Genomic DNA, 25,040 nt, shown 5'->3' with positions numbered 1-25,040 from the left:
CCAAACCAGGGATCCAACCTGTGTCTCCTGCACTACAGGCAGATTCTTTAACCGCCGAGTCATCAGGGAAGCACGAATCTTAATCACTAGTGATTCCCACACAGAAATGAGACGTTTTTAACAACACAGAAATAATATATAACCTATATACAGATACAAATTTACACATGTAAGTCATAATGTTATATGTAACTAATACCAATAAATGATATCAATAAAGCTTTGCTTTGATAAGAGTATAACACTAATGAAAATAATATAACATTAATCAAGTTTTTGCAAATAAAGTGTCTCCCCTCACCAAAAACACAGTATAAATAGCAAAACAAATTTAGGTAAAAGGCATGATAAAATTATTTTCAATACATGCATATTTCACAAGTTTTTACACAAGATACATGAAGATGATAAAGATCACTTCAAATTACAAGCCATATTGTTACACTTGATAAAAGCTATAGACATAAAGCAATCTCTGTACAGTTGGTTTCCAACGTGCTAAATCACTCACTCAAGGAAAACAAGTTTAACTATGGCTTCTTTCCAGTATTAACCTCATAATTTAACTGTGAGGTTAGAAAAGGACAAAAAGAAACCATGAGGGCTGCCTAAAATAAAGAAGGCATAGTAAGATTCCTACTTACAGATTTAAGGTTAAGGAATGACTTTGTTTTCTGGTGTAAGAATGAGATGGAGTTTTTGTTTTTGTTTTTTTTTTACTGGAGGGCTTTGGAGAAATCTCTATATTTGTTGCAGTAAAAGGACTTCAATACACTGTTTAGTATGGTTTACACTGTGGAAAATTCTGAAAGAGATGGGAATACCAGACCACCTGACCTGCCTCTTGAGAAACCTATATGCAGGTCAGGAAGCAACAGTTAGAATTGGACATGGAACAACAGACTGGTTCCAAATAGGAAAAGGAGTATGTCAAGGCTGTATATTGTCACCCTGCTTATTTAACTTCTATGCAGAGTACATCATGAGAAACGCTGGGCTGGAAGAAACACAAGCTGGAATCAAGACTGCCAGGAGAAATATCAATAACCTCAGATATGCAGATGATACCACCCTTATGGCAGAAAGTGAAGAGGAGCTAAAAAGCCTCTTGATGAAAGTGAAAGAGGAGACTGAAAAAGTTGGCTTAAAGCTCAACATTCAGAAAATGAAGATCATGGCATCTGGTCCCATCACTTCATGGGAAATAGATGGGGAAATAGTGGAAACAGTGTTAGACTTTATTTTGGGGGGCTCCAAAATCACTGCAGATGGTGACTGCAGCCATGAAATTAAAAGACGCTTACTCCTTGGAAGAAAAGTTATGGCCAACATAGATAGCATATTAAAAAGCAGAGACATTACTTTGCCAACAAAGGTCCGTCTAGTCAAGGCTATGGTTTTTCCTGTGGTCATGTATAGATGTGAGAGTTGGACTGTGAAGAAAGCTGAGCACCAAAGAATTGATGCTTTTGAACTGTGGTGTTGGAGAAGACTCTTGAGAGCCCCTTGGACTGCAAGGAGATCCAACCAGTCCATTCTGAAGGAGATCAGCCCTGGGTGTTCTTTGGAAGGAATGATGCTAAAGCTGAAACTCCAGTACTTTGGCCACCTCATGCCTACACATGAATTGACTCATTGGAAAAGACTCTGATGCTGGGAGGGATTGGGGGCAGGAGGAAAAGGGGACACCAGAGGATGAGATGCCTGGATGGCATCACCGACTCTATGGACGTGAGTTTGAGTGAACTCCAGAAGTTGGTGATGGACAGGGAGGCCTGGCGTGCTGCAATTCATGGTGTCGCAAAGGGTCGGACACAACTGAGCGACTGAACTGAACTGAACTGAAGACATCAAGAGCTTGCTCAAGAAACAAGTGGCCAGCCCTAAAATTCTCTTTGGATATGAAGGAGAATCTTTTTGTTGTTCAGAGGAGAAGGCACAGAGGATGGGGGAGGAGATAAAAGGGAGAGAGGGTGGCGACAGGACTAGAGAGGGGAGAAAATGAAAGTGAAAGTGAAGTCGCTCAGTCGTGTCCGACTCTTCTCGACCCCATGGACTGTAGCCTACCAGGCTCCTCCGTCCATGAGATTTTCCAGGCCAGAATGCTGGAGTGGATTGCCATTTCCTTCCCCAGGGGGTCTTCCCAACCCAGGAATCGAACCCAGGTCTCCCACATTGCAGGCAGACGGTTTACCATCTGAGCCACAAGGGGAGCCCCAAGAGAGGGGAGAGAGGCAGTGAAGTCCATGGGTGGGGCCGAGGGCTCTGTGTTGTGTGGTTTATGGTTTCCCAGGGATCTGCCTGCTGCTGCTGCTGCTAAGTCACTTTAGTCGTGTCCAACTCTGTACGACCCCATAGACAGCAGCCCACCAGGCTCCTCTGTCCCTGGGATTCTCCAGGCAAGAACACTGGAGGGATCTGCCTAAATTCTACCAAAACCTGAAAAATGCAGCGTGTGGGGGACTTCTTATAAGAGCCACAAAGAGGCTGAGCTCCACAGCCAGAGAGACGCCAAGGGGCCTTGACCCAAGGCCCTCCCCTGAAGGCCCCACAGAACCCAGGCTCACATGTATGTGTGGACAGCCCCCAACTGTGACTGCAACCATCTGGGGCCCCCTCAGCAGCCCCCACAGCCCCCACTGTTCAGGCCCACCGCCCCCACCACCGGATCACCCCAACCCTCCAAGAAGCTCACCAACTAGGAGGCCTCCCTGAACCCAGGAATCAGTTCAGCTGGACCAGTGCCCAGATGTCCAGCTGACCTCTGACCCCAGCCCCACTCTGCTCCGTCCCGGTGTTGCCGTCCTGCCCAGGCTCTGCATGCCCCCCAGCAAGGTACACAGAAGGTTGAGTTCAACCCCAAGTCCACTTTCCATCAACTCCCTCCAAAGCCACCTCAAGTGGACTCACAAGTAAAGCAACAGAATAACCAAAAATAGCCTGTTTTCTCTACATACAGACACACACATCTAGACACACGCTTCATACCTCTATTCCCAAGCCAAACTGTTTAAGTCCCTCTTATGTGGCCACTCTGACTGCCCAGAGGGCTCTTTGAAGGGAGTGTCCCCAGATATGTCCCCAGAGGTTTGTGAGGGAGTAAAATGCATCCCTAAAGAGGCCAACAAGTTCCCTCACAGGACGAAATAGCTTCCCCCTTCTTCCCACTCGGGGTTCCCTCTCGTTCACACTGTCCCTCTCTAGTCTACAACATTCCATGCCTCTCTGGACTTAGGGTCTTCACAGCTGCTGACCTTGTTCCCTGATACTATAGACTCAGGCAATCTGGAAAACACTCCTGATACTGCAAAGTGTTATTCCTAATTAATCCTATGTAATTCGGCTTGAAAATGCTCCCACACCCAAAACATTCAACAAAGGGTCCATTCATGAAATTTGGGGGCCATGTTTGCTTTGATGGCACTTAGCCCAATGGTGTCTTCCTTGTTCAATGGCTCAGTCATCTCCAACTCTTTGAGATCCCACAGACCACAGCACACCAGGCCTCCCTGTCCCTCACCATCTCTTGGAGTTTGCTCAAACTCATGTCCATTGAGTCAGTGATGCCATCCAACCATCTCTTCCTCTGTTGTCCCCTTCTCTTCCCACCTTCAATCTTTCCCAGCATCAAGGACTTTTCCAATGAGTCAGCTCTTCACATCAGGTGGCCAAAAGATTGGAATTTCTGCTTCAGCATCAGTCCTTCCAATGAATATTCAGGATTGATTTCCTTTAGGATGGACTGATTGGATCTCCTTGCAGTCCAAGGGACTCTCAAGAGTCTTCTCCAACACTACAGTTCAAAAACATCAATTCTTTGGCCCTCAGCCTTCTTTACGGTCCATTTCTCACATCCATACGTGACTACGGAAAAACTATAGCTTTGACTAGACAGACCTTTGTTGACAAAGCAGTGCTCTGCTTTTTAATATGCTGTCTAGGTTGGTCAGAGCTTTTCTTCTGAGGAGCAAGCAATCTTTTAATTTCATGACTGCTTCATCATCTGGAGTAATTTTGGAGCCCAAGAAAATAAAAGCTGTCACTGTTTCCATTGTTTCCCCATCTATTTGCCATAAAGTGATGGGACTGGATGCCATGATCTTAGTTTTCTGAATGTTGAGTTTTAAGCCAGCTTTTTCACTCTCCTCTTTCACCTTCATCAAGAGGCTCTTCTTTACTTTCCTCTTCTTCCTTCACTTAGTTCCTCTTCACTTTCTGCCATAAGGGTGGTATCATCTGCATATCTGAGGTTATTGATATTTCTCCTGGCAATCTTGATTTTAGCTTGTGCTTCATCCAGTCTGGCATTTCTCATAATGTACTCTGCATAGAAGTTAAATAAGCAGGGTGACAATATACAGCCTTAGCATACTAGGGGTCTTCCTAGTCACTCAATTAAAAACCAGCAATAGTATAACATCAGAAGGAGAGCAGTTGAAACAGGATATACTCTTGTGTGATGGTGTGGTTCCAAAGATAGCTGTCACGTCTCTCCATGTCTACGCATCACTCCCACCTCGAGGGGTAGAGGATGGACGTGTGGCATTAACTCTTCCCCCAGCTAGATCTCAGTTGGCCTGGGGCTTCTTTACTCAACGTCATGCCAGGTCCAGGTCCCACCTTGGGGAGCACTTCCTCAGTCTTGGAAGCCAGCCCCTATGGAACAAAGGGAACTGACCCAAGATGCCCAAGCTACGTAGATCAGCGGTCATGTGGGGAGAAAAGCAATGAGGAGGAGCACCAAGGGGCCAGGTCCCGGCCTTACTGCCAGTTGAATCCAGCCCCGTAAACCCAGCTGAGATGACAAGAAGCAGAAGAACTGCCCAGCTGTTCCCTTCCCATACTCCTGATCCAGAAAAGCAAGAGGGAAATAAGATGGTTGTTTGAAGTCCCTAAAGTGTAGGGGAGTAAAGCTGATTGTGACAGAAACATTCTACACAGAATGTACCATCATCCTGAGTGGCTGACACCAATGTATGGAGCAGGCGGCTCCAGGGGAGGGAAGGCGATGAAGGAATTGACAAGCCATGGGGGCAGGGGGTGCAGGTAGGAAGGTTCCAGGCATCAGTTCAGCGTCCTGCACGGGACCAGAGTGCAGGAAGGGAGACCCATGGACACATGGCCTCAGATGTTTTACATGCTGCTGATAACACAGAAATACATATGCAAGGAATTGTGGACTGGATAAATCATCAGTTAGAGCTCTGAAAAGAGCAGTTTTGGTTCATTTATTCAATATTCCTTGAGACGCTCCTACAGGAGGGGATTTTGGTACTGGAGACCCTGCCACCCCTGATGGGGTATTGTCAGCAGTGAAACGGCACATCCTGGGGGCGGCAAGGCAGGAAGCAGCAAATGTGACATGTGACTGCAACACCCAGGGCCCATCCTCAAAACGCCATGATAAGAGAGACACCACCTCCTCCTCAGAGTCTAACAGGGAGCCAGTATTTATGAATCGAATGCCACCTCTCCTGAACCAAATCGTAATTTCCAGCTGCCCAGCTCAGGATGGAGGTGGGCATTCCCTCTCTAGGCTTGACATTTATGTGTGTATTCACGCATTCATAATTCAAATTCAGTAGGTGACAAATTAGAGTGGCAACAAAGACTGGCGTAGAGGCTCCCAGGCTCCCACGCTGATTCTCTGAGCCTGCCTGGTGCTCCTTGTCATTGCAAGCATCTTTCTCTTGAGAGAAAAAGAGAAATGGGGTCCTGGGTTAGACAGAAGCAGGAGAAATTTCAGACGTTGTAGAAATGGGACTCAGGACTATTCCCACGTGGGCTAGAAACATCTGAAGCAATTTTGTTCCAGCAGTCAGACTTCACACAGTGAACGAAGACAACTGAACACAGAAGAGGGTCATATCCATTTTTCAAAACAATTAACTTCATTTATTTTTGGACACCAGCCTCTAGCTGAAAGCTCAAAGATAATAGAGTTTAAAAAATATTTCCCAAACTATAAACAGGACCCTACCTTTGTATCCAGCTGTCTAAAACGATGCCTTATTCTTCAAAGATGTTTAAAAAGAGAGAAAACAGAGAAAGAGAGAAAAAAGGTTATTAGGCTCCATTTTAAAAAACAAAATACAGATCATTTTCATCTTCAACTAAATTAACATCAGCTACTTTTATCATTTTTACTTTCTTCCAAATATCCAATCAAAGCAGAATTGCATTCTTGTCCCAGTTGGAAGGACACCAAATTGATGCTACCTTTGTTGATGCGGGTGGGAGGTGGAAGATGACATGTAATGTCCATTCCTTCCTTCCAAAACTAAAATCTCTGAGTCCAGGGACAGAGGAGGATAGAGGCCTCTGCCTCATTGCTCGAAGAGAAAAAGCACACCTCACGTCCCGTGCTCCCAATAGCTGTGTTAAGCCTAACAAAGGGAGTAGTTGTTCTTATGTTTATTCTTCCTTAGACGAATTCTGAGGTGTGTTTGGAGCTCTCCGTTAGAATTACATTTGACTATTAACCCTGTTATGGGGAAGGCAATGGCACCCCACTCCAGTACTCTTGCCTGGAGAATCCTATGGATGGAGGAGCCTGGTAGGCGGCAGTCCATGGGGTCGCTAAGAGTTGGACACGACTGAACGACTTCACTTTCACTTTTCACTTTCATGCATTGGAGAAGGAAATGGCAACCCAGTCCAGGGTTCTTGCCTGGAGAATCCCAGGGATGGGGGAGCCTGGTGGGCTGCCGTCTATGGGGTTGCACAGAGTCAGACATGACTGAAGCGACTTATCGGTAGCATTAACCCTGTTAACCCCATTTTAAGCTCAAAGGGCATGCTCCTGGAGACCCTGCAGCCCACATTCTTCGTGGACCATCTATGGAGGGAGTGATGTGTCTAGTTCTATGGGATGTTTACAGCAACTCCATGTTCCTCATAGAGGATGCTCAGGACTTCTCAGGGACAAGAACAGTCTGTGACACATCAACCCAAGGGCTTTGCCATCTTCTAATCTCTCTGTTTCTTCCTCGCAGAGACACATGTGTGGACCCTGTAAAGTAATGACTGCTGCCCATGATCTGTGGATCTTCCCAGAATTCACCTCTGCAGCTATGGCACAGGGACCCATGCTCTGGTCACCTGGTCCATGGCGTTGCCTTGCAGGTTCCAAATATCAACATCTCTTTCTTCCCTGCAATCAGGAGGGCCATCAGATAGCAGGGGGGAAGGTTTTGCCCTTCCTGGAAGGCTGACACACCCTTCTGTTTGTCACCTTTGGCTGTCTGAGCCTCCTGATGCTGCTCTCTGGTGCAAATTTTCTTTACACAGAGTTTGTTCAAGTAAGCTGCCTGTGATCTGCTAGCTTCTGTACACAAGGGGACCCTCGCAAAGCAGGAATAAACGGCTGACATACTCCTCTGACGGGTCGCTGGCTTTTGTGTTGATCTTGACAAGGTAATTTTCTTTCATGACACCCTCCCATGCCAGAGTCATGTTGTCTTCATTTCTGAAACCTTGAATAATGAGACAAAGAAAAACATTCAAATTGTTTCCTTTACTCCTTTCCCTCCTAAATCAACACCTGCTAGGCATTTTGCCATACTCTGGAACCAAAGGACTTGGATTCGTCCTGCACAGGCTGATCTGACTAATGTTACTCACTAGTGACTGCAGCAGAGCAATGGAATAGTAATGAAGTTCTTGGTAATGATGAGAAATTGGAGCTTGCATGAAATAGGAATGTAATTTGCATTCCAAACCGAGATCCAGCCATAGCCCATCTGTGTGTCTTGTGACTTAACAAAATCACTTCACTACTCAGTTTGGTTCTCACATTTCCTATGTCCCATTTTGATGACATCAGAATGCTACACTGAATATTCAGTTGGATTATTACTGATGGATTGTCTATTCTCAACCTAAAGCTGGGGTAGAAACTTTGGAGGAGAGGAGAATCATCCCTGGACTTCATACCTATCCTCTTGAAATATGCAGCCTGGGTGTAGACCTCAAGGAAAATCTTATGTTTAGTCTTTTCCTCTCACCTAAGCCAGGTGTGCTGCAAAATTGGCCTGGGGAATGTTCCAGAAAGATTTTTAGTTCATTATTTTTTTTTTTTTTAACAGTAGGGCTTTCCTGGTGGCTCAGACAGTAAAGAGTCTGCCTGCAATGCAGCAGACCCAGGTTCGATCCCTGGGTTGGGAAGTTCCCCTGGAGAAGGAAATGGCAACCCACTCCAGTATTCTTGCCTGGAGAATTCCATGGACTAAGGAGTCTGGGGCTACAGTCCATGGGGTCGCACAGAGTCAGACACAACTGAGCAACTAACACTTTTTACAGTGACTTAGCTTTTCAGATGGCATGCAAACAAAAGAACAGATCAACGAGTCACCTGTGTTTCCAGGACTAGTGCAATGGACAGCAATCCTCTATATGAATTCGTGGGGAAAGAAAAGTGCATACATTCATGCACGTTATCTTATTCTGAGATAAGATAAATCCCATGGATGGAGGAGCCTGGTAGGCTGCAGTCCATGGGGTCACTAAGAGTTGGACACGACTGAACGACTTCACTTTCACTTTTCACTTTCATGCATTGGAGAAGGAAATGGCTACCCACTCCAGTGTTCTTTCCTGGAGAATCCCAGGGACGGGGGAGCCTGGTGGGCTGCCATCTATGGGGTCACACAGAGTCGGACAGGACTGAAGTGACTTAGCAGCAGCAGCAGCAGCAGTGTTTAGTTTTAAATTTGTTCCTCAAGATGTTAGAGTTTAGGAATTATTATAAGGTTTTCCTAGGTATAAACAGAATTAATTGGGAGTCAGAGGCAGAACCAATAGGCAAGGGGCAGAATTGAAGCAGATCGCAGATAGCAAATCCAGATTTATTTTTCAATGGTGGTCATTCACTTAAAAAAATAATTCCTAACTGAATTTCTCTTAACTGAATTTTTCCAAGCAAAGTCATTCTCAATTTGTTTTCCTCAAACTAAAGGTATGTGGAAGCCCAATAGGAGAACTTAATAATCAACTGGAAAAGGATAGATGCTCCTGAACTAGGTGGCTGGACAGCAAAAATGGCCGGTGACTAAATGTCCAACCTCTCTAAGAATCAAGGAAATGTTCACTGAGACAATAACATAGCATTTTCATAACGAAACTGGAAACTGAGCAGGGTCTACAATAATGACTGTACCGTGTGTTGGCAAGGAGGTGAGTAAACAGGTTTCCCATATACTGGGAAAAATCTGTGAACTGTTACAGCATTAGGGAACGAGGGATGGGATGGGAACAGACATATCAAAAGACTTCAACACGTACATACACTGTATCTAGAAATTTCTCCTTTGAAAAGAATTCAAAGGGGAAAAAAGTCACTGATGCACTCAAAAATGAATATATAAAACTGCTTATCATAGTGTGACATAGTAACCAAAGAGGAGAAACCATACATGCTTAACAAGGGATTGGTTTAATGAAGTACAGTATATCCACAGGCTGGAATATTCCACAGCTAAAAATTGTCATAAAGGTATATATTTATGGTGATGGGAGATGTTCTATGGGAGGTTATTAGTTAAATGAGCAAATTAGATTTTGAATGTGTATGTACACAGCAATCAAATTATCATACACCCACTAAGAATAACAGAATCAATACCAATATGCTATCAATATTTATCTCTAGATGTGTGTGCTGCTGTGCTTAGTCACTCAGTTGTGTCCAACTGTGTATGACCCCATGGACTGCAGCCCGCCAGGCCCCTCTGTCCACGGGGATCCCCCAGGCAAAAATACTGGAGTGGGTTGTCATGTCCTCCTCCAGGGGATCTTCCCAACCCAGGGATCGAATCCAGGTCTCCCGCATTGCAGGTAGATTCTTTACCGTCTGAAGCCCATCTGCTCTTGCCCTCAGTTGAGCTTTTCTGTATTTTTCAAATGCTCTATGAATAAATACTTTTTCATTCATGAAAAGCGATGGGTTTTATAAAACTGTAATCACTGGGTAGCATACATTTTACCATCACTTGAAAGTATCGGCCCAAAAGTACAAATCAGGGAAGCTTGGATTCTACCTTTTCTGAAAAGTTATTCGAAAAATCTTGCATTTTTCTCTAAAGAAGAGCCATGTGAAGCTTAAACCCCATGATTCTCCTATCACTGGAGGCAAATGCAAAGTAAATGTAGGAAATGAGTTACCGTGAGAGGAGTCGACGGCCACAGAATGCTGTGGTTCAGGAATTAGCCATCCCGAAAGAAAGACAAAAGGGCAGGTGGTGACCAGATGCCCCAGAATCTCCAGGGAGTAAAGAGGCTCTTGGGTCCCTGTCTTCTGTCATCATTGCATAGTGGCTGGAGGATTCTGTCCTCCACCCCCATCCCCCATTATGTCTTTATTCCTTCCTGAAACTAAGAACTGTCTGGAGAGAACGTCGTTGGCTCACTGTTTTTTCCAATTGTGGTGTCTCCTTCAAGGAGACAGGTGCAGATGAACACAGCTCATTTCTGCCTTCTTTGCTTTCCCTAGTTGAAGTTCCTGTCAACTTGCTGGCCAGGTTGGGGGATTTGTTTTCACTTTATTTATTTATCTATTTTAATTGGAGAAGACTCTGGAGAGTCCCTTGGACTGCAGGAAGATCAAACCAGTCCATCCTAAAGGAAATCAACACTGAATATTCATTGGAAGGACTGATGCTGAAGCTGAAACCCCAATACTTTGGCCACCTGATGCGAAGAGCCAACTCATTGGAAAAGACCCTGGCTGGGAAAAACAGAAGGCAGGAGGAGAAGGGGATGACAGAGGATGAGATGGTTGGATGGCATCACCGACTTGATGGACATGAGTTTGAGCAAGCTCTGGGAGATGGTAAAAGACAGGGAAGCCTGGGGTGCTGCAGTCCATGGGGTCACAAACAGTCAAACACGACTGAGCAACTGACCAACAAATGTTGCTTTGCTGCTTTACAATGTTGTACTGGTTTCTGCTGTACAACAAAGTGAATCACCATACACATACATGTATCCCCTCCCTCTTGGGACCCCTCCCACCCCTCTAGGTCGTCAGAGAGCGCTGAACTAGCTTCCTGTGCTTTGTAGCAGGTTCTCTACTAGTTTTCTATTTTACACAGGGTAGTGTGTGTGTGCTCACCAAGAAACCAACACAGCATTGTAAAGCAATTATACTCCAATAAAAAATAAATGAATGAATGAAAACATATCCCCAAACCTGGCCAGCAAGTGGACAGGAGCTTCAACTAGAGAAAGCAACATGTCAGAATGAGTGGTATTATTCTGTACCTGTCTCCTTGAAGGGCTCACCACAATTGGAGGAACAGTGAGCCAACGACACTTTCTCCAGACAGCTCTTAGTCTCAGGAAGAATACAGAAATGGAACGGGAATGGGAGGCCACCAGACAGCTCATCTCCAATTCACCCACACTCACCTTCCTCGGCCCCCGTTTGTCCACATGCCTGTTTTCTACATTTACGTTCTTATTATGCTTAATCACAAATAAGTTTGGGGAGGATATCTGCATCTTATCCTGCCTTCTCAGCCCATCCTGAATCCAAAGGACTGATCTGTCCTCACCCATACATCACGTCTCCTGATTCTATTGATTCTGGGCTGGAGAGCAGACCTTCCTCCCATGGAGCCCCTCTACCTCCCCACCCCCAGCTGGAATCCCACTGGTGATGAGGAATTCCCTACCTCACAAGGCACCAAATTATTTCCAGACAGCACTAACTGTTAGACATGGCTTTTATAGCTCAGTTGGTAAAGAATCTGCCTGCAATGCAGGAGACCCTGGTTCGATTCCTGGGTGGGGAAGATCCCCTGAGAAGGGATAGATTACACACTCCAGTATTCTTGGGCTTCCCCTGTGGCTCAACTGGCAAACAATCAATGTGGGAGACCTGGGTTCGATCTCTGGGTTGGGAAGATCCCCTGGAGAAGGGAACGGCTACCCAGTATTCTGGTCTGGAGAATTCCATGGGCTGTATAGTCCAGGGGGTCACAAAGAGTCATGTATAGTCCAGGGGGTCACAAAGAGTCGGACACGACTAGGTGACTTTTACTTTCATTTTCACTTTCCTTCATACTTCATCAAACCTTCCTCCCCACAACCTTTCTCCATCATTTGTTTTTCCTCTGTAACCACTCAGGAAGAAGTATGAAACTTGTTGCCAAAGACTCTAGTTGGCAACACATTTCCTAAATTTACTTTGCATTTGCCTCCAAGTCTGCAGGCTTGGTTTGGTCCCCTGAGCCCTCCCACAGATTCTACAGACATTCATCCATGACATGGCTTCAGAACAGACTCAAAGGTAGTTCTGAGACGCTTCATGACATGCCCCTGATCTTTGGGTGTAGTCTTTGAGTACAAATTCCAGGTCTCAGCTTTCAATTCCCATCCCTGATATAAAGACTTCTCATTCTTTTGGTTAGAAATTACTCACTCTGTCTTCCACAGCAAAACAATGAGAAGAAAGACGGTAACTTATCCAAATTGTCAAAACACTTTTCCTCATTAGGAAAGGCAATTACATACATGCGATAGCTAATGACATCCCCAAAGTGACATTGAACATCTTGAAATAATGCTGTTAAAAGAGTCGACAATGAGGATTCTTTAAACTGTGACATGAGATGGGGGTCCTTGTACATTTACATTCTGAAAGCCAGACTTTAGGGGATCATGGCTGCAGGAGTAACACAGAAGCAAATTATGAACAATACTGAAGGTCATATTCCTGAGTATCTTTCCCCCATTTTTCTTTGCAGGAATCAAACAAAGAAACGATAGTTCTTAGCAAATTAAATTTTTCTTAATTACAGCCAATTATCATATCTAGGTTAGTAAAATTCATGTTTTTACTTTCTGAATCATCAAAATATTTGGGATATACTAGAAAGACAGGAATGATTGGCCCAAAATGAAACATGAATCCCATGATGGTAGTCGTGCATTCTTAGTCACGCAGTCGTGTCTGACTCTTTGCAACCCCATGGACTGCAGCCTGCCAGGCTCTTCTGTCCACGGGGATTCTCCAGGCAAGAATACTGGAGTGGGTTGCCATGCCCTCCTCCAGGGGATCTTCCCAACTCAGGGATCAAACCTATGTCTCCCACATTGCAGGCAGATTCTTTACTGTCTGAGCCACGGGGGAAGCCCAGTCAGTGAGCAGATAAATAGTAGCTGTTTCAAGCAACCAGGTCTCATGGAGTTGTTAGATAAGATACAAGAGATCTTCTTAGAGACTCAGTGAGACCCTTCTTGGCTTTTCCTCAAAAAAAAAAAAAAGAGAGAATGGAAATCTCACAGGTTCTAGGGCTGAGTCCAATCTGGGTCATCAACTCTGCATCCCTAGGCAGCACACAGAGCCACTGATGACCTCTGTGAGTCCCTGAACTGATGGAGTCCCTGGGATACAGGACTTCTAATTTTACAGAGATAAGTCAGTCACCCCAGGCCCTCAGCACTGGCACTTCTGCCATCATGGGCCCCTTCCTGGATGAAGAAAATATTTAAAAGATTATATGACTGGGTTGGTATAAAGACAAGTATATACCAACAGGGGTTTCCTGGACAGCTCAGTGGTAAAGAATCCACCTGCCAATGCTGGAGGCATGGGAGACACAGGTTGGATCCCTGGGTCAGGAAGATCCCCTGGAGAAGGAAAAGGCAACTCACTCCAGCATTCTTGCCTGGAAAATTCCATGAAGACAGAGGAACCTGGCAGGCTACAGTCCATGGGGTCACAGAGAGTTGGACATAACTGAACATGCACCCACATATATGAAAGTAAAAGTGAAATTGTGTCCAACTCTTGGTGACCCCGTGGACTGTAGCCTACCAGGCTCCTCCGACCATGGGATCTTCCAGGCAAAAGTACTAGAGTGGGGTGCCATTTCCTTCTCCAGGGGAATCTTCCTGATCCAGGGACTGAACCTGGGTCTCCCGCATCGTTGGCAGAACTTTACCGTCTGAGTCACCAGGGAAGTGCTGGCTTCCCACACATGTACCAATAGATTTTCTGTCACCTAAAAATTATTGCTTTTCCTTCTGACTTTTAAAAGAAATGGAAAGATCCGTGTGGACCCCAAAGGGTCTGGGCCCCGTCAATGTGCAGACAGCTGCCCTGCAGCTGCGCCCCACTCCCACCCCGAGATGGAGCCCCCACTTAAGCCTGAGGCTAGAGGACAAGCTACAGGAGCCGGTGGTGCTCTTTCCCACTCTTTCTTCGTGTCCAAACATCCAGAGGAATGAAAATAGGCCTCTCTCTCCCTTGGGCTGAATCTGATGGAAACACATTTGTGGGTGAGGAAGACTTGCCCAGCTTAGTGGCTCAAGGAAGGGGCATTAGGAAACCCTAGGGTCTCGGGGGAGAGAGCCGGATGTGGGTTCTCTGCAGCCAAAAAGATGGTGGAACCAGGTGTGACCGAGGGTCAAGGGTCAGAGAGTCCAGCTCCCACAGCCGGGGCAAGCAGAGGGGCTGGTGGGGAACTGCCTGCCTAGAGTCTAACAGGGCTGAGGAGGTGGGCAAGCATGCAAGAGAGACAGAGCAAACCCCACGGCCGTGTGGACTCTTGCCTTCCAGAAGGTGGTGTGGGAGAATGTGCAGAAGACACCCCTGGAGACCAGAGGCTCGGGTCGGGGAGCAGCCCCAAGAGAAAGCATTGCCAGACCCCAGGAGCGGTGGTTGGTGTGAAGGGGTCGGGCAGGGTTCAGCTGAAGGATCCACCACGCGCCACACGATCGCGGGTCAGCTGGAAACACGCACAGGCCAGAGGGCACGGAGCCAGCCCAGGGCAGTGCCATTGTTTCCACAGAGGGTTTCTGCTCTTTCCTCTCCCTTCTCCCACACTCCAACCCACAGAAGGCCAGTTAGGGCAGCTGGTGAGTGAGTGGGCAGGAGGCAGGGAGAGAGGAAAGCCAGTGGCCCACCCTTCCTGACGAGTCCACCAGCTGAGAAGGGTGCTAAGCGGAGCCTCCCCTCTGGAAGACGGCGAACGGGCTGGTTAATCTATTGGACAGCGGGTCCCAATTCCTAAACTGAGATTCTTCAACCAAGTAAGGTCATTGGAAGATTTTCTCTAAGAGCCACCAGAAAAGTCACGAATGAAGAGGAAAAGTTAAAATTTGACATAACCTCCTTCTCGTTCTGCCTCTGTAACTCAGCTCGCCCCTTGCAAAGACTAGATCACGTAGGTCACGTAGTCTCAGAAGGTGGGGACTTGCAATATTAGGAACTTGAGTTTATCTCACTCACCCTTGTTCCTGCTCTTTGCAATCGCCCAGCCTCTGCAAACCTGCTTAATCATGCCTGTCCAGGCCAGGCATCCCCTTCCCCATCTTGACTGCTGTTCCTGCATGCATGAAACCCCTTAGTTTAAACCAGCCTATTAACAGCTAGTGTTGCCCACTACAGTCTGTCTATAAAAACTCTGTAACCCCTTTATTCGGGGCTCAGAGCTGAGAGTGTTAACTCCTCTGGGCCCGCCAGCGTAATAAACCTGATTCTCCAACTCTCCGAGTGTGGTACTTGGTTTCTCGAGTACTGGCTTCTGCAGCAATGAGCCTTGCCAGAATCAGACCTAAGGTTTCCCAGAGAATAAATGTCACGGAAGCAACAGAGAGCAAGAACCAAGTCACATTTTGACACTATCCCACCCATTGTGTTTGTTCAACATCCTACTTACACCATTATGATGTCCGTCCAAAAGCGAGCCCCCTGGAACAAGGCTGTCCCAGCAGATCTAGATGTCTTTCTTAATCTACTCTTCCTCCTGAGCTAAGTCACTAGGGGACTCGATGCCTGACCTTCACAGACGAACACTTGGGTTGTTTTTTTTTTTTTTCGGTTGTGTGGCACGTGGGATCTCACTCAGTTCTCCAACTAAGGATCAAACTCAGGCCCCCCGCCCCTGCCTTGGGAGCTCAGTCTCAACCATTGGGCCATCAGAGAAGTCTCAGGACACATCACTGTGAGTGCTGAAATAACTGTGACTAACCCCGCCGTTGAGATGTGGACCAGACACCCTCCCAGAAACGAACCCTCACCTCTGGGCCCCGGCGCAAGGGTTACTCACAGCAGGCGGAGGGCTCCGTGCTCCTCTCTTTGCAGCAGCACCGGAAGCACTTCTTGGCCACCTTGTAGAAGTAGGCGAAGACCACGAAGGGGAAGGGGATGTTGAGGCGGCTGCAGTATTCCTGCACCAGGAAGTACCTCTGGAACTTCCAGACCTGGTCGTTGTTTTCCTGGACGGTGCCCACGGTGTAGCTGGCGGGAGGGGAGAGAGGGTCGAGACTCAGCCTTCCACAGGCCTGGCCATTCCAGCGCCCGATACGGCGACATCGGCATCAAGCTCTCACTGACACAGGAGAGAAAAATCCATGCTGCTATCAGAGCCTGAACAACTCAGGCACTCTTTGGTTCGTGCTGGGTCAAAATTAGATCTGGCTTTTGTCTTGTTGTTGCTAATCACAAAAGATTGTCCAATGAACTTTAAAATGATTCCTATTTCAAGACCTCTCAAGGGTTCTCTTTGTCCGTTACTCTGGTATTGTGTTTCATATTGAGAGGCCCAAGAGGATGACTCTCATAGGAATAACTTGCCTACGTCATTGTGGGAGTTTAATTATAAACGATCTGGGAGAGCCGTTTGTTAATATTTATCAAGGGCCTTAAAAATATTTATCCCTTTGACCCATTGATTTTATTTCTGGAAATCTAACCTAAGAATAAGGAGACTCTGAGAAAAGAGAATATAGAAACGGTTATACATCATGGGTGTCTGGTGCCCCCACCATCCACCCAGCAGCATGGAACAACCAAAATGTTCAACACTAAGAAAATGTATCACAAATTATGGCTAATCCATAAGATTACATTATGCAGTCATTAAAAATTACGTTTATAACTAACTTTTATACTTTGGGAAAATGCTTATATGTGAGTGAAATAATAAGGCTTGGGTTTTTACTTACAATACCATCCCACTGTGTAAATCACAGTTCATAGGGAGAAAGAGATCCCCATAAGGAAAATTAGGATGTCTATTTACTGGGAAAATGTCTGATTATACTACTGACTTACCGGTTGCAAATTAAACCAAGATTGCAAGGTAGCCAACACTTGTATCCACCAGACCCTGTTGTCAGCATATAAGTGCTATGACTAACAGATCAGGAAACTGAGGCAGAAGCAGGGTAGGTAAATTGAGTTGCCCAACTGGGAAGTGATGAAGCCAAAATTTGGACCTTGCGACCCACTCCAGAGCCTGTTCGCCCTGTCACTGCCCGATGCCATCGCATGACGTGGCGCATGAGTGTTCTGGGTTATGCTTGTTTCAAAAGGACCTGCTTGGTGGTGGTTGTTGTTTAGTCACCAAGTCGTGTCCGACTCTTTGCGACCCCATGGACTGCAGCACGCCAGACTTCCCTGTCCCTCACCATCTCCCGGAGTTTGCCCAAGTTCATGTCCATTGAATCGCTGATCTGCTTGGACTACTTAGTAAAAGATTACTGTGATGCATTCTACCATTCACTGAAGTTCAATCATCCAAGACAGTTTTACTGCTAACACCAAACCACCCCATTAAGAGCCAAAGAAGTATCAGTGAATGCTTAGAAATCACCTCCAAGCAAACCCTGATTGCAGATAGATTAAATTCTCCAAACTCTGGGTAAAAATTTCAGAGGCCAAACTTCTCAGGCAGGCCAAATGGGATTCATTTGTTGTGAGACCTCACTCTTGCTCTCTGCCACACTACCACCTAAGACTTAAATATCTTCAGGCAAGTGATGGTCATACACACAAGCAAAGCCCTAACCTACATGGAGCACGGTTGTGGCTTTGCCTGTAAGTTCAGCTCCTCTTATCTTGGCATTGACTGATGAATCAGACTCCTCCAGGTCCTGGGGTCTGTGCGGGGCAGGCTTTTGCAGGGAATGACTCTTCAATAGGGGGTGGTTTTTAAAGTGGAGGGAATTCACATTTACTGAGTATCTACTATCCATAACCTCCCAGACTAGGCATGTAAAATGGTTTCTTGATTGATCATGTGTCATCTTTACGTGGTAGATTCTCTAGGTGAAAAGCAGACAGGACTGTGATGCGTGAGCATGCAGCAAACTGAACCCAGCAGGGAAGCTGCCGCTTCTTCCAAATGTAGGTCAGGTTGCTCGGAGACGAACACCCAGCATCATTATCTGTCCTGGCCAGTCCCTGCTGATTCTGCGTCTGCAAAGGACACCGCCGGCTTCTGTTGCTGCAATGAGAGAGGACGGCAGGCACGCCCGGGTTAACGAAGTCCAGGCGGGCAGCCTGCCAGGAATCACGTTTTACTCTATTCTTTGTGCTAGAACCAGTATCACCATTCAAATGTTAATGCCCTGGGAGCAGCATCTTAAATCCTTATCTATGCACCCAAAAATGGTTTCTGCCGATTGCTGTTGCAGTGCCCCAAATTAAAAAAAAAAAAAAATGCATCAAATGTTGTCTTCTTAAGTTTTATCCAAAAGGAATTACTCCTTCCTATTGAAGGGAGGAACACTCAGGATGCCTAGAGCTGGAGAACATGAACCGTCCCTCTCTTCCTGGGAAGCTTTGAGTGGAACTATGGCCGAGAAGGGTCCTTCCTAGTGGGAAGAGATTGGCATCTTACCTCACCAGTCACTCAGAGGCAAAGGAAAACATCTCACGCCTCCCAGGTCATCTAGAAAAGGAACTGGCAATGTGACCCAGGGGCCAAAACTGCTCTGTAAGGGGCCATGAGCAGAGAGGAGGGGATGGTGCAGGGCCATGAGGCATGGCTTCTTTCCGCATTTCTGGTCGAAGCCAGACCACGGCTGGCACATACCGAAAAGGCTGCCAAGCCCTGGTCTAAAATGCACTTAGACCAGTGCCCACAACAGAGGCTGGTGTTGGTAGCAGTCTTCACCTTGAAGAACTCTGCCTCCCGTCTCTGCCCCAGGTGCTCCTCAGGACAACCCAGCAGGCTCCATGGAGCCCCAGCTGGAATCACTGCTTCCTCTGCACTTCAGGGTCCAGGTGGATCCAGTGAGCAGCGTTCCTCTCCTGGGCAAGCAGTAAAAGCCCTGATCCGCATCCCAGGGGTTGTAGACGAGCTGGCTGATTACTGGACATGAATACCCAAAGGCCGCTTTGCAGAAATCACACATTTCCAGGGCTGACCATGCTGAGGTCCACCTTTACTCAGACCCACCTTCCCCCAGAGAGCAGCAGAAAAGGATAAACGTGACCCGGAGCCAAATCTCACCCTAGACCTTCTAGATTGCTCTTCTTCTCTCGAGTCAGCCCCAGCCTCCGCCAAAAAGACATGAGGACTACCCAGGGCAGGCTAATAACTGGGCACTGCTTCAAAGCACTTTGCTCGAACGATTTTGATGTTCTTAAACATGGTTTTCCATTTCCGTAGAGGAGAGGCTGAGTTCTGCTGTCGATGCATCTCAACCCCCTCAGCAAACCCAAATGTCCAGAGCAGCTCAGGGCCCCTCCCTCAGGTTCAGGCTCTCATCCACCCAACTCTGATGGTCCTCACTCTCCCTGCCAAGCACTGGCCATCTAGTGTCTTCTTTGGGAGAAATTCTGCAAGGTCTCCACCTTTAAAGAAAAACATTTAGCTGAATCACGCTAAATGTGGGATCTTAGTTCCCCAGCCAGGGATGGAACCCACGCCCCCTGTATTGGAAGCACAGAATCTTAACAACTGGACCACCAAGGAAATCTGAGCACAGTCCCCTTTGACTAAACATCTCTCGTGATATCTTGTGCCCTCAGCTACCCAGCCGGCAGGATCTCTGTCCCCTAGGAGCAGCTGAGTACGAGAGGATGAAGAGACAGGAGAGACGAACCCTCAGACATCCCTTGACAGTGAAAATGTTACTGAGAGATAAATGTTTAGGATTCAGATAGCCTTGTAATACACATGGCTGAAATTCAGCATTACGTTAAAAGAGTAATGTGCCTGACCAAAGAACAAAAGGATGACTAAATATTAAGGTCACTTATGTAATTCATCATTTTCATAATACATCATAGATCAAAAGAAAAAATACCATTTCAATTATTGCTAGAAAGTTTTCTGGCGACATGCAACATCCATTTCTGATTAGGAGGGGAAAAAAAGAAGTAGAAGAAAGAAGGAGCTTAATAAATATGAAATAGGAGGAAACTTCCATGACATGAGAAAAAGAAAAGAGAGAGAAAAAAAAGAATTCAGTAAGGAGACATGGAATTATTTTTTTCTCTCTTTTCTTTTCATCACATCATGGAAGTTTCCTCCTGTTTCTTATTTATTAAACTCATTGGAAAAGACCCTGATGCTGGGAAATATTGAGGGCAGGAGGAGAAGAGGGTGACAGAGGATGAGATGGTTGGATGGCATCACCAACTCAGTGGACATGAGTTTGGCAAACTCCAGGAGATACTGCAGGACAGGGAAGCCTGGCATGCTGCAGTCCATGGGGTTGCAAAGAGCCAGACATGACTTAGCGGCTGAACAATAACAAAAGAGACTTATTCCAAAATAAGTTATATTTCATAACCTCCCTACACATCAAAAAACAGTTATCGAAAAAACATAATAGAAAAACTATATCACTCACAACCACAAATGGCTAGGAAAAAATGTACAGAACATTGACCATATCCACGTGGAAAAAGTCCACAAAACTGAGGAACTATATGTATTTAATTAAGTGGAGAAAAACCCGTTTTTTTCTGGCACTTCTTTTAGATTTCAGCTTCCCCTAAATGAATCTACAAAGTTAACATCAGCACAATAAAATTCATTAACAAACTTATTGGAATAGGAAAGAAAAACGGATTTCAGAAGATAAGCCTTAGGCCCTCCATCTGATTAAACATACAAGAAAAGCCAGGAAAAGTCTAAGTAAGACTAATGAAGGGCCTTCATACAACAGATGTTAAAATGATTTTTAAAGATCAGTAATTAAAGCCGTTTGGTAGTAAAAACAAAAAAAAGAAAGACCAATCCACAGAGCAGAATGGAAAGTCTGCAAAAAATTCACAAAGAAAAAGTAGACGCTAAAATGTCAGAATCTAGAAAAACTTGCCAGCTAGACTGCAAGCAGATCAACCTCTCTTCCAAGCTTTTCACAGATTTCAGGCATTTTCCACCTGCCCTTCTTTGCCTGACACACTAGCCATATCCAAGGACCCCGGATCACCCTGACGTTTTGCACCCATGCAGTGCCCCAGCGGGTGTGTTAAAATGTTTCCGCACATCCAGGCTCCCCTCTGACTCTGCAGCACCAAAAATGCATCAAAGCGACCAGTAAGAGACAGTCAGCGATTTCATGGCACTGGTTTTTGTGATGCTAAACGTTGAGTTTGTTTTTGTCAAAGTAACACAACTAAGATTATGCTGTTTGCCTGTGTGCTGCTGCTGCTAAGTCACTTCAGTCGTGTCCAACTCTGTGTGACCCCATAGACGGCAGCCCACCAGGCTCCCCCGTCCCTGGGATTCTCCAGGCAAGAATACTGGAGTGGGTTGCCATTTCCTTCTCCAATGCATGAAAGTGAAATGTGAAAGTGAAGTCGCTCAGTCGTATCCGACTCTTTGCGACCCCATGGACTGCAGCCCACCAGGCTCCTCCGTCCATGGGATTTTCCAGGCAAGAGTACTGGAGTGGGGTGCCATTGCTTTCTCTGGCTTGCCTGTGTAGAGACCCATGAACACCTCCCTTCATCTGCAAGAAAAACTCCAAATTCTTTGCCACGGCAGAAAAGACTCCATAACCTACCACTTCAACTTCCTCCCCTCTGTAGTCGCTGGTCCTCCCCAGACCGATTTATCTCCTCTACCTCTCCCTCTCCAACCCAACCTCAAAGGGCAAAGGTCTCACCCACTCACTGCTGCCCACCTGGGATCTGTCGCAAGTTATGACCCCCACTCAGCACCATGATCCTTTGTCAACAGCCTTTTCGCGCTGTTTATACTGTTTGTATCACATCACATCGTCTTATATCACTATGCCTCGTGCCCATCACCCTCAGATAGCAGGGATTTCTTTCTCTTTTTTTTTTTTGGAATATAATTGCTTTCCAATGCTGTGATAGCTTCTGTTGAACAACACGACTCAGCCATAGGTAAGCATACATCCCCTCCCTCTTCAGCTTCTCTCCCTACTCGGTCCCCATCTCCCTGCTCCCTTAGGTCATCAGAGCACGGCAGGGCATATATGTCAGCCCCACTCCATCAATTTGTCCCAGCCTCCCCTTCCACCGCACATCCCCATCTCCACATGTCCGTTCTCTACGTCTCAAATAGCAGAGATTTTAACCTCTCTCTGCCTCCAACTCCTCATTTATAAATGGTTATAAAGCCACGCCTACACAAAAATGATGACTAATTTACACAAGGCCACACATGTGAAGCACTTGAATGTGCCTACCCCAATAAAGTGTCAATAAATATTAGCTATTATTATCATTACCATTATCTGCTCCCTTTTCATCCTGATTCAGTAGCCTGCCTGGGACTAATGAAGTCACCCCAACGCTTAAGTCTGTACCACATGATATTTTTTTTTCCTATTCTGCTCCATATTTGTAACGAACATACATTAGTCCTAAGACTAAAAAATCATTCTTAGAAATCACCCTAGACAGGGCATGTCTTGTGGGTCCGTTTCAGCAGAAAAGCCTCTGGTGGATTGATCTTCAGGACCCAGTACCTGCAGGCGCCTCAGCTGTGTGTTAACATGACCCCGAGTCATCTACTGACAACTAAGTTCACTCCGTGCTCTGATAAGCCTCACATGGCCTGTGATCAATAATTTTAATGTGGAATAATCACAGATGTTCACATCCATTTCCTTTCCCTGCTGAATACCATCTAGAGAACACTCCAATATCGCTTTAAAATCCCAAGTGTTCATTTACTTTGAGTTCAAAAGGCTGCCATTGTGTATAGTTAAGCTGTTACACGAATATTTTGATGTGAAGCCAGATGGGGGTCATAGCCCAGAGCTGTGGGCTCGAAAAGTGAAAGTGAAAGTCGCTCAGTCGTGTCTGACTCTTTGTGACCCCATGGACTATGCAGTCCATGGAATTCTCCAGGCCAGAATAGTAGAGTGGGTAGCATGTCCCTTCTCCAGGGGATCTTCCCGATCTGGGAATCAAAATAGGGTCTCCTGCATTGCAGGCAGATTCTTTACCAGCTGAGCTATTAGGGAAGCCCAGAACAACCATTACAACCATCTTCCAAGACAGTGTTCTGATCAGTTAGCCTAAGGATAGCAAGGGGACTGTTCTCAAGTGCCCAGACAGGGATTAACAAAGAAAAGGCCTCTGCTTGAGCCCAACAGGAATCCGGGAAGCCCCCCTGGGAAGGGAACTCCTCCAGCTTTTACACTTAAGCACTGAATGAGGCAACAGTGGGCTGTAGCCCAGCCCAACGGCTCAGGTCTCACGGGGAAAACACTCAGGTTGAAGTCTCGAATGGACACAGCAAGCTGGACCGCAGTGTGGCCAGCACAGCAGATGCTGAGCTGCCCATCTTCCACTTCCTTGACCCAAAAAAAATAGGCCAGACTCCTGTCCCTCTCAGCTCCAAATTCTATCATTTTATGATTGTCAAGGGCATAATGAATTACAAACTGATACAATCCTGAAGAATGGCTTTGGAGAACACCTAGAGGAAGAAATGGCAACCCACTCTGGTATTCTTGCCTGGAGAATCCCATGGCCAGAGGAGCCTGGTCACAGAGACGTCCGCCATAGGCTATAGTCCACGGGGTCATAAAGAGTTGGACACAACTGAGCACGCGCGTGCACACACACACACACAGTCACAGCACACAGACTCAGGCAAGCTCTAAGCACTACTCCACATTGCCTCTTGAAATCTCCTGAATTCACGTCACTCAGAGTCCACAGCACTGGGAGCTGTCAGCCTTTTTGTTGAATGGTTGTAGATGTTATATCGGTGGTCAGTTTTTACAGGGGCAGCCCAGTGTTCAACATAAAGGTTGACAGGAGAGGCTATCACTGTCAAATAGAACCCCAGTCATCTCATTTCCTCCCCACTCTTGCTTCAAGTCTGGGACTTGGTCTTCCCTTCTCTGCCCTCACATGGATACATAATCACTCCTCTTGCCATCTCTCTCTGCAAGCTCAGACTTGGGGACGTTTGGCGGCCTGACATGGTCCAGCTTCCCTTAAGCAATACAGGTATCTGGATCCCTAAGTCCTTTTCAGGACCCCGTTAGAGCCAGTGATGGTTGAGGGAGGGGAGTGGTTGCACACTCCCTCTTTAAGGCCAGTGGGACCAATGGCCACGTGACCTCCATGGCCCACACACCTGACACAGAGCAGATGTTATCCATGTGATGAACCCGTCACTCGTTTGACATTCACCATTAACACTTCCCTAGTGGCTCAGTCAGTAAAGCATTTGCTTGCAATGCGGGAGACCTGGGTTCGATCCCTGGGTCGGGAAGATCCCCTGGAGAAGGACATGGCAACCCACTCCAGTACCCTTGCCTGGAAAATCCCATAGACAGAGGAGCCTGGTGGGCTACAGTCCATGGAGTCGCAGAGTCAGACACAACTGAGTGACTTCACTATTAACACTTCAGCCTGACTAACAGAACAGGAAGCTAAGCTCCTCACTGGTGACCGAATAAGGAACTAAAAGCAGAACGAATTCTGTTCTTTCATCCATGGAACAAAACCAGGAAGGGCCAGGCACTGAGACAGACACAGTCTCTGCCCTCCAGAGCTTACAGTCTGGAAGGAGAGGAGGCTATGGCTGTGAAGAGGGTGCATGGGGTCATTATGCACAGAAGGGAGGGCACATGGACCACTCAGGCCAAGGATGCTGCTGGGCTCCTTAGAGGATAAGGAGGAAGGGGGAGGGAGCCATCAAGATGGAACAGGTGATGCCGACAGAGAGGTGACATCTGCAAAAGTGTCAGGCAGGACAGATCACCTCGTTCAGGGATGAACAGGTGGGATGCCTGCGGACGGAATCCTTAAGGTGTTTTCAAAGTTCAGGTCACAGACGGCCTTGGAGGAGGTTGAA

General features: G+C 46.5%; 1 protein-coding gene across 3 annotated transcripts in view; it reads right to left on the bottom strand.

Annotated features, from left to right (window-relative positions):
• The window catches only part of TRPM8 (transient receptor potential cation channel subfamily M member 8), an 80,587-nt gene that overhangs the window by 6,188 nt on the left and 49,359 nt on the right, over positions 1 to 25,040 (bottom strand). For 2 of the 3 annotated variants that reach the window (XM_019957949.2, XM_019957950.2), the window contains exons 18-20: positions 16,056 to 16,246; positions 7,376 to 7,475; positions 5,981 to 6,014 (exon numbers count right to left, since the gene is read on the bottom strand). In XM_019957949.2, the coding sequence (XP_019813508.1) occupies positions 5,981 to 6,014; positions 7,376 to 7,475; positions 16,056 to 16,246 (325 nt within the window). The remainder of the gene's footprint in view (positions 1 to 5,980; positions 6,015 to 7,375; positions 7,476 to 16,055; positions 16,247 to 25,040) is intronic. The other variant, XR_011565952.1, reaches the window with a different exon arrangement.

This window comes from Bos indicus, chromosome 3 (assembly GCF_029378745.1).
Source record: "Bos indicus isolate NIAB-ARS_2022 breed Sahiwal x Tharparkar chromosome 3, NIAB-ARS_B.indTharparkar_mat_pri_1.0, whole genome shotgun sequence".
Taxonomy (NCBI): domain Eukaryota; kingdom Metazoa; phylum Chordata; class Mammalia; order Artiodactyla; family Bovidae; genus Bos; species Bos indicus.
Note: the sequence above shows the minus strand (reverse complement) of the source record. Positions and strands in the feature narration are given on the sequence as shown.